The 15,212-nt window shown below is 30.8% G+C and overlaps 1 protein-coding gene across 1 annotated transcript in view; it reads left to right on the top strand.

Moving 5' to 3' along the window:
* The window catches only part of Brf (Brf RNA polymerase III subunit), a 79,424-nt gene extending 64,802 nt beyond the window's left edge, over positions 1-14,622 (top strand). Inside the window, exons 4-8 of the mRNA XM_065515590.1 lie at positions 11,295-11,444; positions 12,892-13,118; positions 13,198-13,985; positions 14,054-14,169; positions 14,239-14,622. Coding sequence (XP_065371662.1) covers positions 11,295-11,444; positions 12,892-13,118; positions 13,198-13,985; positions 14,054-14,169; positions 14,239-14,384 — 1,427 coding nt within the window. The 3' untranslated portion in view covers positions 14,385-14,622. The remainder of the gene's footprint in view (positions 1-11,294; positions 11,445-12,891; positions 13,119-13,197; positions 13,986-14,053; positions 14,170-14,238) is intronic.
* Positions 14,623-15,212: the final 590 nt, after the last annotated feature.

Here is a 15,212-nt window from a genome sequence, read left to right as displayed (position 1 = left end):
GAGAAATTGTATTCAAACAATTATGAATCTCGGTGTCTTCAAATGAAGAGCATTTTAATTCATGCCGAATTTTGAAAGATTGCGAATTGGTGAAACCTCAAGATGCAAACAAACACATTCATGACAGTGAAACAAATGCAAAATCATGACAAAATTTTCTCAAGATATTTTCAATACTATAGAGAAAAAAGTCGATACACATTTAAACTATCGATTGTTATCTTAAATACATAGACAAAGACCATTGCCAATGATAATAGGGGACCAATTTGGAATCCAAAAATTATTTCGCTTAAAATTTGTTACTGGTTTTAAGCTTTTTCCACCTCTCACGAAAAAACCCTTTTTCGTGCAAGCACCAACAATGATAAGTAGAAATAGAAATAAGAAAGAATATCAGTCAAAAAAATATTCGAAAAAAAACAGCACGAATATTTTCAAAGCAATTTACGCTTAAGATGTGTAGCAGCGTAAATTGTTCACTGAAGACATTTACTCACTCACTGACTCACTTCATTCACTCACTTGAACAAATTTTTACAAATACAAAAATAAACAACACATTTTTTTTAGGTTCTCGTTTTGTTGTTTTTTTTTCTTTATTTTTACTGAGTGTGTCAAGTACTTTACCAAATTGCCATTTGATAGAGTTGAAGTACTAAAAGATTTTTTTTGTAGGTATTTTTCTATTTTTGGTTGAACGTTGTTGCTGTTGTTGAACAATTTAGTGGGGTGGTGCAACCGAATTCGTTGCTAAATATTTAAGAAGGAAAAGACGAGTAGTGTATGGAGATGAGAGAAGAATCTGTAGAAGAACTTCCTAAAAATGACAATGATTTTTCAAGGAAATTGTCTGCAAATGAAATTAAAAGTGAAGATACTCACGCACACATAAATAGCTAGAAATATGTGTGCTGCATTTCCAATAGAATCCATATATATATATTAGTATTGCCCCAAAAAAATTTGTGAATGTTGTAAATTTATTCAAAGTATTGGCCATTCTGTGACATTTTCTCATCCTTCTGGCAACGTATCGATTCCGAAAAGAACTGCCAAAAACGAATCAAGCCAATATAGGATACTCTGTTTCAAAGTCAAGCGTATCCCATAGAGAGCTTTCTGCATCGATCGAAACAAATAGTAAGGAGTGAGATCGAAAAATTCTTAACATACATATATGTTTATAAAAAAGAAACCACTAAACTTACAGCTTTAATTTTTTTTTTATTTGATTGAAATTATTATTACAATTTACAAAAAAAATTATTTTTATAGTTTTAATCACTAGTGATGAAATTTTGAACCTTTTTCGGAAACCCTTCCATTAACGTTTTTATAGTGCTTTCTGTCACTTTGCTCGAACATGTAGTCCATCTCCGTTTAAAATCTACCACACTTTTGGACACCTTTTTTGTACTCTTCAATTCTCTTTTAACAAGAGCCCAATATCTCTCCACTGGCCTTAGCTCCGGGCAGTTTGGAGGATTTGCCTCTCTTGGTACAAATACCACATTATTGTTCTTGTACCACTCAAGGGCTTGTTTGCCATAGTGACAGGATGCCAAGTCAGGCCAAAAATAAGTGGACACATTATGAAGTCTTATGAATGGAAGCAGCCTTTTTTGTAAACATTCCTTGATGTAAATTTCGGTATTTATAGAGCCCGTTGTAACAAATGAGTGGCTTCTTTTGCCGCAACTGCATATTGCTTGCCATACCAAGAACTTTCTGGGAAATTTTGTCTGCTTTTGGGTCCTAAACTTTTCTTCAACATTCCCTCGAGCATCAGCAACATAAAATTTTTGACCTGGAAGTTGCGAAAAATCTGCCAGAACATACGTTTCGTCATCCATTATGCAGCAAGAATATTTTTTTATAAAACTTGACTTCAATTTCCGTGCTCTGTTTTTGGCCTCTAAATTTTTAGTAGCGTTCCTGTCAGGAACTTTTTGAGCCTTGTATGTTTTTAAACCTGCATTAGCTTTAACTTTTCGTACCAAATAGTCCGAGCACTGAGCTAACCGGGCTGCTTTCCTACCGGATGTGTTGGGAGCTCTTTTGAAAATGCGTTCTATTTTTTTGGCTTTAGAAACATCATGTGGACCATTCCTTCTACCTGAACCAGGTTTTCTATCAACTGACAAGTTCTCCCGGTACTGTTTAATAACATTGGAAACAGTTTGACGGCAGACCTTTGTATGCTTGGCCAACTTTTTGTAAGACCAAGTTGGGTTTTGTTGAAAATATTTAATAATTTCAGTACGCACTTTTTTCTGGTCACTCATTTTAATCAGATTAACAAAAAAATTAATATAATTGACATTACACATAATAACTGACATGTTTTTCAAAGGTAACTTGATCAAAAAAAAATTCAAATAATACTTGGGTTAAAAAATGTAATGAAAAACGTGTGTTAAGAATTTTTCGATCTCACTCCTTAGTCGGAATACTTTTTAACAGTTATTGCAACATTTTTAACAATGCTTGCTTAAAACGATGATCCCACCAAATACAGAATTTTTGGCTTTGGTGTCGATTCGGCTGTTTGGTCGGGCTTCACATATGATCTCTTACGCTTCGAGTTATTGTTATGGATACATTTTTCATCGCAAGTAATGATAAAAATTATAATCTTTTATAGCGTTCAAGCATTATTTCGGCCATGAAAAATTTCTCTCGGCTTCAATTCGTATGGTATCCAATTGCCCTGCTTTTGGAAGAATCCTGCTGCTCGCAAACGTTTATGAAATTGGTGCTTACGTAGTTCCCAATGATTTAGCAAGCTCCTGTTGAGTTTTACAACTATCTTCATATTTTATAATCCTGTAATATGTAAATTTAAAAATTGATTATGAATAAGGCCTTAAGTCTTGAAAGGATTTTAAACATTAACATTACAACTTGTAAACTTATTAATATTTAGAGAAAATAATGATATTAATAGAGGTTTGTATTAGTTTACATACATTCTGATTTAAAAAAGTTTCCTTTCGAAGCGAATTACAGATTTTTCCTGATTTAACTTAGTCTGTCCTTTTAAATCTCTTAATAAAAGTATAAAGAAATATCCATATTATATTATAATATTATAAACCATTAAAAAAGCATTGGACAGCCAAACTTCTTCTTATTCGAGAAACTTTATTAGTTTTTGGATTAATTTATAATTAAATTATTCCGGGAACGAATAACACTTTTTAACGCACTTTTTCCAACAAATTTAAATTTTCTTCACACTCTATGTTGATTGTGAAGCGGTAAAATATTTTTTTTTCTTATTTTAGTGAAAAAGCATAATTAAGTCGCTTTCCAAAACAAGTAAGTAAATAATAAAAATGTTTGTGATAACATGTTTTTCGTCTTTTACGGTTTCTTCATACAAATGCTTGCGTATTCTTTTATTCTTTAAAAAAACATATCTGACAGTATTTTGCTTCAGTTGGACAGCATCCTGTCTTTAAACTACCGTAACTCAGACATTTTTCCACCGATTTTTACAAATCATATTCAGCCCAATTACGAATAAAAAATTCCGCGGGAGTTTGTTCACCGGGAGTTTTTTCCCATAGAAATTGAATAGGAAAAATGAGATAAGGGAAAAAACTCCCGGGGAATTTTTATTCATAATTGGGCTGATTCTGTTTAAAAGTAAAATTCATATATTTTAAACAAAAGAAATAAATTTAAATTATTTTCCGTTGTTTCACTACAACGAAGTGATTGATACTTTAATAAAAATGTAAATAATATAACTGCTATTAATCGGTAATCGCGATAAACGTTGCTTTTTTTAATCGTAATCGCAATCCCTACCTTAATGTATATAGTAGTATTTTGGATGTTGCAAAAATCTTTTATCGTGATTTGTTTAAATTCTCTTAGTTGTTGTGATTGCTGTTGTTACTGCTGATGTAGAAGTTTTTAATTTTTTTTGTTATAAATTTGAAATGATTCAATTATTTTCAAGTTTTTTTGTTGTTTTTCTTTGGTAGTTTGTTGTGTTCGATGATTTTGTTGAAATTGCAATTTACTTGTAGCACGTAATTTTCAGATGTTTATTTTTTCTCTCTTTCTCTCTTTATTCAATCAACTTTAACATCATCATCGTCATGCTCGTCATTACAATACTTAATCATTGTCGTGTTGTTGTTTATTTTGGGATTAGAAGAGTGTTATTTCTTAGATCGTCCAGTGGTTTTTAAAGTATTTATGCAAGTTTCAAGTGTTTGAAATGAAAATAAATGTATTCTTTAAATAATAAACAAATGAAAATTTTGATTCCATCATATTAAATACTTTAATGAGAGACAGACATTCAATTTGGCATCCTAATATACATATTAACAAATATATTTAGTAATCTATAAGAAATCAGAAGTGAGAAAAGTTAAACAGGTGACCCATATAACTTTTAAAATTGTATGAAATCGATAGATGTTTCAGTGGTAGACTAAATATTTTAACCATTCCCTTGTAAAGTTTCTTTCGTGGTATAATTTTGAGTCATCATTTTGCGATCTTCAATTTTCCATAGGTTTTCTATGGGATTGAGATCTGGCGTTTAACGGGCCACTTTAAAACAAGCACCACATTGGATTGTAACCACTCGGTTACAACCCTATAGGAGTGTTTATGGTCATGTCGTACTGAAATCTACTAACTTTAGGCATATTTTCCTAAGCCTACACCATAATATTGGGTTCAATTCTTATCATAAAACATACTATGGCGGAATTCGTATACAAATCCATTTTAAACGATGTTATGTATCCAAGCGCTGAAACAGGAATCTTGGAGATTCCAGCACGACAATGACTTTAAACACACCTCTAGGGTTGTAACGGAGTGGTTACAATCCAATGAGGATAATCAAGGATGGATTTTCTAGAAACTTTAACCAATTATACTCAAGTCTCTTATGTTGTGACTATCCAAGTTTTATCTAAATTTATCTATAATAACTATAGAAAAAATCATTTAAATTTATACAATTTCAGGAAAAATATATAAATATTTCAGCACAGGGCCGAATGTGTTTATAACTTCATAACATCTATGTTGACATTTGTAAGTTATTAATAATATAATATTGATTTCATACCTTTGAACTTCTATAATTGTTTAACATATTTCTGTAGCAGAACATTTTTGCTTGTTTGCAGTCGGTCTCTTAACAATTTTAAAAAATTCTTTTTATTTAACTTCTTTTATAAACACATTATTGTTGTTCAAAAATCTTGTCAATAGTTTTTGTATATCTATTTTAATGCTGTACGAGTATTGTATTGGACGATACATCATTTCAAGGTCATTTATTTGTTTGTTCAAAAAAATAAAAAAATAAACCAACACGAAAATAAAAAAACAAATTGACTTAAATTTAGCTTAGACATGGCAAACAAAATTGAGAAAAAAACCAAACCCGATGTTGGTTCAAGATCTTGAGTTTGCATGCAACTACAGACCAACTGACCAACTGTTATAGACTTACTTAATGACTGACTGCTTAGTTTTTCTTATTTTTTGTCACAGTTATTACGTTTTTTTTCTATTTTCCAGTCTGTATGGTTTTTCTTTAAATTATTAGCTTTTCAGATGAACTCTTCACAGCCTTCTAAATTAATTAGCTTTGCCTGAGAAATGTCAAGATCTCGAAGTTCAACTTCATTGTACTTGCTTTTTTGATTGTTTTTTAAATTGTTTTTTTTTTATATAAAATGAACATGTGGTGGTTGTTTTTATTTCGAACGGTGTTATTTTAGTTTTGTATTACTTTTAAATTAAATTGAAATCTGTGTTAGGTGGATTGTGCTAAAAGTTTAAGGGTGTAGTAATAAACAGTTTTTGATAAATTTTATTGTACTCGATAAATCTATAAATTCTATTCAGAATCGATACTCAGAGAAAACAGATTATTGGTTGCAACCGAATTTGTCGCCAATCGAATTCTGTTGGTTGCTTTAAATTACTAATTATACAGTATTGGCCATAACTAAAGCACCCCCTCAATGAATTTTTTTCATATGGTATTTTTTTGTATAAAATCAAAGTTTTAAATATCTATTATGTATTATTTTAATTTTTAATATGTTTAGTATTGATAAACAAATACTTTCAAAGTTAACCTTTCTATAAGAGGAAACTTAAAATCAAAAAATATTTTTAGGTAGAAAATGAAACGGACAAAGGATATATGATAAATAAAAAAATTTTAATTAATTTTTTGTTGCAAATCCTTTGTTTTGGATGGCACAAGAACATCTCTTGGCATAGAAGATAATATGTTTTTATGGCGTTTTTCGATATTCCTTCCCAGGCTATTTTAACGGCATGAAATAAATCGTGAAAATTTCCGATCCTTATTTCAACAATTTTCACGATTTATTTTCATATTAACAATGTGTCACAAGTTCTCAATAGGATTGAGATCGGGAGATTGACCAGGCCAATGAAGAACTTGAATCTTATTGCTGTGTAGCCAAGTCTTACAAACTTTGGAGGGGTGCTTAGGATCATTATTCTGTTGGAAACTCCCTATAATTGGCATCTCTTCACTGGCATAAGGTAACATTACAGCTTTCAATACATCACGGTACATGAACCGATCCATAATCCCATAAATTTTATGATTTGGCCCAAATCCTTGACCAGAAAAGCAACCCCAGACCATTACATTGCCTCCACCATGTTTAATTGTTCCTTTGCAATACTTAGGATTCAGTCTTCCTCCTTTTGGTCTGCGTACACGCCTTATTCCAGCGGAACTTTTTAAGTTGTATTTGGATTCGGCAGGGAACAGTAGTGTCTTTAATTTTTGGACACTCCAGTCGATGTGGGCTTTGGCAAATTTCAGTCTAGCTGTCTTGTTCTTAGCTGATAGAAATGTTTTTTTTAAGGTCGTCAGCTGAATAATCGGGCTTCTACTACTCTTCTACGGATTGTTCTTTCGCTAACGCATAATCTTAAACTTGTTCGTTCTTGAATATCTGATGCTGTAGGATCTTTTTGTATTGCTCTTTTGATCAAGGAATCATAATATCGTGTTTTTTTCGCGAACGACCTCCAGAATGCACCGGAGATTTTCGACCAGTCTTAAAAAATGTTGATATGAGCCTGGAAATAACTGATCTGTTAATTGAATATTTTTTACTAAATTCATGTAGTGATAAGCCCGTCTTCCAGTCTTCATAACTTTAATTTTAAATTTACTGGAGTACTTGTTCCTTTTCATCATTTTTTTCACAATAAACTGTATAAAACTTAAATTTTGCACACTACTTCTTCCTATATTTTTTTCTTTTGGAATTTTGAAGTCCATTCACTGAGATTCCCGATAATTCACATTGTAAATATGCAGTACCGAGTCAAATTTTTAAACATCTTATAAGAGGGTGCTTTTGTTTTGTCCGTTGCGTTTTGAGTTTTTATATGATTTATCATTTTAAATTAATTTTTAATAAAATTATCTTGTACTAAATGAATATTAAATGAACATTAACAACATTAGTTAATAAAATATATACAAAATACATCCCAAAAAAGCCGTTTTTATCAAAAAATTATGATTTGAAAAAATCCATTGAGGGGGTGCTTTAGTTATGGCCAATACTGTATTAGTACATGCAATTGTTTTGCAAAAACTTTCGATGGAAGCTACTATATCTAGGAGCTTTTTGTATTTAATAAACATTTTATTAAAAAAAATAATAAAAACAAGTAATAAAGTATGGTCGGGCTTGACCATGATACCCTACACGGAGTATATGATATTAACAGTTTTTTTGTATTGAATCTTATTTGAATACCAACATTTTTAAGATATTTATGCTCGATTAAGTGATTTTCGGAAGTGGGCCTTATATGGGAGATATGTCTAATTACGGACCTATCGTCACAAAATTAGGTGGGATGATTTGCGAATATATGAATCATATTTCTGTTGAATTTTATTTGGATACTAACATATTTCAGAGCTTTATGAACATTAATGAAATTTTCGAGATTGGTGCTTATATGGGAGCTATGGAAAATTGTAGACCGATCGGTACCAAATTTGGTAGTCCTAGTTCAGCTTATATTAATTTATTTGTGCTGAATTTGGTTTGGATATGTTTATAATTGAGATATTTATGAGAGCTTAACTATTTTAAGATAGGGCAAAAGAAATAATATACTATATAATATATATACTGGGGGCTAGGAGAAATAATATACCGATTCTAACCAAATTCAATAGGCTTAGTTTGTGCTAAATTTTGTCGAATTATCTTTAAAATTGCGACCTGTAGTTTGATTACAAGGTTTATATGGATGGACAGACGCACGGACGGACATAGCTTAATCGACTCAGAAAGTGATTTCTGGTATACTTTAAGGTGGATATTAGGACAATATTTTTGCACGTTACTAACATCAGCACTAATCCAATATACCCTCCCCCTCCCCACTATTTGAAAGTCTAGGAGATAGCATCGATTTTCCAGATTTCGTAGAGTAAAAAGGGACCTTTTTACTACATACGTTTCTTAATTTGTATGGCAAATTCCACCAAAATGAACCAACTCCTTTGAAAAATCTGTTGAAGAGGGTAATCTTATTAGCAACCAAAGCCTTTGACAAAGGATAGTTTTTCATGGAATTGAGCAGAGCCAAACATATAAGTAATAGCATATGGTTAATAATATTGATGAAATAACACCTAAAAAAGTGTAGATATCTGTATTGCATCAGAATCAATTCCAGAACTTTGTGCGCAACGTACAGGTCGCAATTTTTAAGAGATTTAGCACATACAATTTTGTCGGCAATGAAGTCGGTCCATTATTTCACCTAGCCTCCATACAAATGTCCTCCCGCAATTCGACTTTATCGGTCATAAATATTGAATTTATATAGGTATCTACACAAATATCACTCCAAATAAGTTCTATATATATGGAATTCATGTCATCTAATTTTATGATGATCGGTACATAATTAGTCATAGATCCCATATAAAGCCATCTTCCGAAAATCATTCACGGAAAAAAAAAATTACTGAAGTTTTAAAAGAAAAATGTTTTTGCTCATTTACTTAGTGTAGGGTAATACATGATCGGATTTGAACGACCATATTTTCTTACTTACTATAATATTTATAGTATTTTAATGATAATCATTAATTGTCTGTTCGTCTTTTTAAATAGTAGTAATGGGAATCGATTTCCAATCAATCTGTTTTCTGTGTGTATATATCGATTCTGAATAGAATTTGTTTAAGATTTTTAATCATGTCCGTGATTAAAGGTAGGATCCTTTTAAAGATATATGAATAATTCTGGTATGTGAAATGTGTGTTAATGGAAAGTTCGTCTAAAATACTTATAGCAATATCATGTGTAATGAATTTAGTTTCGTTTATATCATTAATAGAGTTAGGACAAAATCAGGGTTCTTAGTTCGCAGAATAATATTTGACCTAATTTGGAATTTTTTTATCTCGGTAAGTGAATCATAGACTTATCATAACATATTTTGTATATCAATACAAAAGTTCCAATGAAATCGGAATTTTCAGAGCGAATACGAAGCAAACTTAATATTATGCCTGAACCTATGATATCTGGGTATTTTTCTACGGCATTAATGGATTTTAAAATACAGGTAGGCCTCCATTTACGCGGTTTGTTGGGCCCAATAAATAGCGTGTAAATCAAATTCGCGTAAAACGAGGTTCTAATTTAGAACGAAATGCTTTTGTGGGGCCAATAATTTTTTGTTTCGCGTAAAACAATACATCAGTCACATAACAAAATAGAAATTGGGACCTAAAATCGCGTTAAATAGAAAACACATATGTACATACATATCGTCACCTTAAATGAAAGCGGACGTAACTACACAAAAATTCAAAATGTAGTTACGTCCGTTTGCATTTAATGCGACGATATATACTTGAGGAAAACTTATTTTATTTGTACTTTTAAAAATTTAGTTAAAACAAAAGTAAAAAAAAACTCAACTAAAAAAATTATTTCTTATCGAAAATTAAGAAAAAAATGTCAATTAAAAAACAAAATAGTCTAATACATAAAAGAGATCAAAACATAACAAAAAATCATAAAAATTAACGAAGTTTTTAAAAAAAGAAATCTGTTATTCGCTGTGTTTTTTTCGTTTCTTGTTTTTTGCCGCGTTATATAAAAATCGTGTAAAAAAAGTCGCGTATTTGAAAAAATGGTTTCTAATATGAGTTCGCGTTATATCGAATTCGCGTAAATAAAGTACCGCGTAAATGGAGGCTTACCTGTACATGTACAAGTTTATAATTCTATCCATATCAGGGAGCCCCTAACTTTTACTCGAAGAATAAAACTAATATTCATATGATTTGAAACCTCTTAATGCCGAAGTGGGTATTTACTTAAATAGCCACTCCATTACATGATACCTATAGACCTACCTAGATTAGTATCCTTTTTTTTAAGATAGAGGACATATTGAGGTTAAGGTACCAGAGCCATTTTGAATTTGTAAAATTTAACATTGAATAATCTATGATTTACGTATTCAATAAAAATCCCAAATAATGATAAAATATTTTTTATATAACTGGAATTAAAAATTACACATGGGCTATACATCCTAGTTATATGTGATGGGTTATTATAATCCATATTCCATGTGCGGAGTAGTCTGTCTAATCGTGTGTTAAAATAGGTTTTTCGAAGACCACAGATAACTGGTATCAATATATCAGATTTAGTCGGCAGCTACATATATAATCAAAAATCCACAGCTACCTCGATTTTTTACACAAGAATTGCAGTTTGGAAGCTACAATAAAAAAAAATATAGAACTAAGGACACTTAAATCTGTAAAAAGTAAATTTTTTTCTCATAGTTGAATAAGCTATTTATGTTATAGCATTTATTGTGCGTGATTTTAAATTCAAATCCAATTTTCCCTTTATGGGGTTTTATTTATTACAATATCGTGGTTTTATTATCTCCATTTATATGTTATTGATTTAAACTACTTTTATTTAATTAAATATGGTTTATTCCAAATAAAGTCTTTGAGTCTTGTTATGCCGAAGCAACTTTATGATTTGTTGTTTATTTGTTTAAATGAGAATTTATTTGTGCATTAAATAAATATATAATTTTTTTGAAATATTCATTTATATAATTGTTCTTTGGAAAACAAATAAATATGTTCATATACTCGTAAACAAATTGTTTCATTATAATTGTTTTATTTCATTGTTTTTTTTTTAATATTTTTATTAAATTTTTTTCTTTTACAGATCCTTGTTTGTATATAATGCGTTTTGCAAATAAATTGCAATTTGGTGGAAAAACACATGAAGTATCAATGACTGCATTGCGTATTGTTCAGCGTATGAAAAAGGATTCCATACATTCAGGAAGGAGGCCAACTGGTTTATGTGGGGCTGGTATGATTTTTTTCTTTACATTTAGTGTTTTTTCTTTATATACTCGTATTAACACCTATGAAAAATACCATATTTTCTCTATGATTTTGTAATAAACATCCTATATGCATGGTATTTGTATTGTTTGATATACACAGTTAATAAATATTACAAATCTCTATAAATCAGAGATTCCAATTAATTAATTAATTAGCATTCATTCATTGTTGAATTAATTCATAATAAAATTCATTCTACCTTTGAATGGTCACATTTGTATGACTTAAACATGCGGGATATGCAATAGATGGCGTATCTTTTGAACGCGGTTTTTGTTTTTAAGAACTTATATGTCATTTTAAAGGGGACATATCTGTCATTTATTCTCACTTAGTTATTGAAAATTATAGTGTAACCAACAATGTTTTTTTTTGCATCAAAAATGTCGAATTTTGTACCAACAAAGCGGGAAGTTTTGCTTTACTTCGTTAATTTTAAAAAAATGTGCCACTGAAGCACCCCAACTGCTGGGATACGCTTCACTTTTGAACAGAGCATCCGATATTGGATTGATTCGTTCTTTTCTTAGGTCATACCTAATAATGGCTAAATAGGATAATCTCTTATAAAGATATTTCATTTTTATACCCTTCGCCATGAGTGGCAAGGGTATATAATTAATTAATATGTTTCATAAATTTAAAAAAAAAAATTAATATTGATAAAAATTAGCTTTAAAAATTAAAAATCGATATAAACGTGTACCCTACTTTAGATATTGGTGGAAAATAATGATTTTTTCAATCAAATTCCACGCTTATCATTATATAAAAAAAATTATATTCGAGTTTTTCAAATTCCTTCACAAATTTTAATAAATACATTTTTATTGGGATAGATCAGTGATTTAACTATTACCTGTCCGTTCAAAAACGTGAACAATGACTGAAAATAGTCAAATGTTTAGTAGCATTTTAATGCACCGCAGAAAATTATAGTTATCATTAAAAAACCGTTACCGAAATAAGTGCAATTAGCGTTACCTTTAGCTTTTAACCGTTTCGAATCGGTAGCCAAGCTTGATATTTTATAATGGATTTGAATTAATGAAAAATTTAATGATTCAATAAGGAATTAATTCTCAAAATAATGAAGTCAATGCGTTTGAAATACTAAGAAATTATGCCAAGGAATTAATTCGTAATGAAATTTTATCAAGAATTAATTCTTTTGAGACTTTAATATAAAATTATTATTTATGTTTTATGTGAAATTGTTAGTTAACTAGTGCCACTTTTACTTTATTTAGAAGGCGGACTGTTTTTAGTTTGCTATTTTAGATGCAGTATAAATAATTTTCTTATGTAGATAATAAAGCATTTATCCTTACTTTAATGCTTCCTTAGAAAATTTTCTTTCCAATATTTCCATATAAAAATATTTAATTTTCATTCCTTCTTAATTCTAGCTCTTCTTATTGCTGCCCGTATGCACGAGTTTAGTCGTACGATAGTGGACATTGTGCGCATTGTTAAGATCCATGAATCCACTTTGCGCAAAAGACTAACAGAATTTGCTGATACACCCTCCAGTGCTCTAACCCTAGATGAATTTATGTCTGTTGATTTGGAAGCTGAACAAGATCCACCAGCCTTCAAGGCGGCCAGGAAAAAGGATAGAGATCGCATAAAAGATGTTAGTAATTAACATTAACACTAATCATTTCCAAAAAAATATACTATATCATGTTTTCAAATCGTTCATTAACTTTCAGATCGCTGAATTCGAGTTGACCGAATTGCAAATGGAAATCGACATACAGTTGGAACAAGATATCAAGCGATTACAACGCAATACCATCAAACGTTTAACCGGCAAAGATGAGTTCGAAGAGGCCGAGACGGCAGAATTTATCGAAAAATCTAACTTGGAAGCCATACAGGAATGTTTATCCGATAATCCCGATTTGGCACCAGTTGTTCCAAAAACACAAAAACTAGTTATTGAAGGCCTAAAGCCTGACATTGAATCGATGTGTCGTCCCACAGCAAGTGAATTGCAGGAATTAGAAAAGGCTAAAAATGCTGTCGTAGAAGATGAATTGGATCTTGAGGGCTTAGATGATGAAGAAATCAATAATTACATTCTCACACATGAGGAGGCAGATCGCAAAAATACCATGTGGAAGGCTTTGAATGCAGAATATCTCAAAGAAATGAAGGAGAAAGAAGAAAGACTGGCCAAAGAGCGTGAAGAGGGTAAACCGGAAAAGAAGAAACGTAAACCTAGGAAAAAAGTCATTGGTCCTTCGACCACAGCGGGTGAAGCCATTGAGAAAATGTTGCAAGAAAAGAAAATTTCCACAAAAATTAATTATGACATTTTGAGAACCCTGACTGAGGGTGGACCCAGTACTAGCAATACAGCAGATGTTCAAATTAAAAGTGAAAATGCTGCTGCTGGAGAGAAATTAGTAAATGATGAAACTACTGTTCAACTTAAATTGGAGACTAAAGACTTGCCTGTCATAGTGGAAACGGGCCCTATAACAACGAAAAATAGGTAATAGAAACTTGAATGAAATTTCCTCTGAAATATTAAAAATTGTTTTGTTTATTTTTTATTGTAAGTCGTGGCAAACCAGCCTATTCTATAGGCGGTCCCAGCGCCAAAATTCCAAAACTTGAAATGGGTCTACCAGTGGCCGAGCAGGAGGAAAAACCGGATGCTGTTATTGTAGAAAATGGTACAATAAATTAAATATATATCTCAACAACACATTTATATTGAAATATATAAAATTCTTATTTCATAGACGATGTGGATGATGAAGATGTCAATGCTGAGGATGACATTGAACCCGAACCAGAACCTGAAAAGGAGTACTCTTCCCTCAAAGACATGCTTAATGATGGCGGTGATGAAGATGATTACTACGGTTATGACGAAGACAATTATTAATTTATTTAGCCAATATATCTAAAATATTTTCGAAAACATACATACATTCAATTTAATTTAATTTTATAGTCTATGAATTAAGCTTAACAATATTTATATTGTGATTTTTTCGATATTGTTATAGGTTCATTTTAATTTTAATAATTTTTAAATTATTTACTCAATTTTATTTTTGTATTATTACCATTTTTTAGAATTTAATAAATATTCTATCCACTCTTTGTAATCTTTAAATCAATGTTTTGTATTAACTTATTTATTATAGATATGCGCCCATATTCATACACCGTTTTTATACCCTACACCACCATAGTGGGGAGGGTATAATGCGTTTGTGCAGATGTTTGTAACGCCCAAAAATATTAGTCTAACACCCACCTTAAAGTATACCGATCGACTTAGAATCACTTTCTGAGTCGATTAAACGATGTCCGTCCGTCTGGTCGGCTGGCTGGCTGGCTGTCCATATAAACCTTGTGCGCAGAGTACAGATCGCAATTTTGAAGATTTTTCGATGAAATTTGGTACATAGGACCAAGCCTATTGAAAATCGCTGAAATCGGTCCATTATTTATCGGTCATAAATGTTTAATTTATATATGTATCTAAACAAATTTCGCTTCAAATAAGTTTCATATATACAAAATTCATGTCATCAAATTTTGTTACGATCGGTCCATAATTAGTCATAGCTCTCATATAGACCCTCTTCCCAAAATCACTTTAACGTGCATAAATCTCTTAAAAATGTTGGTATACATACAAAATTCAATATAAATAACTTTCATATAGACATAAATCACACGACCTAATTTCAAGGTTATCGGT

The sequence above is a fragment of the Calliphora vicina genome, chromosome 1 (assembly GCF_958450345.1).
Source record: "Calliphora vicina chromosome 1, idCalVici1.1, whole genome shotgun sequence".
NCBI classification, from domain to species: domain Eukaryota; kingdom Metazoa; phylum Arthropoda; class Insecta; order Diptera; family Calliphoridae; genus Calliphora; species Calliphora vicina.
Note: the sequence above shows the minus strand (reverse complement) of the source record. Positions and strands in the feature narration are given on the sequence as shown.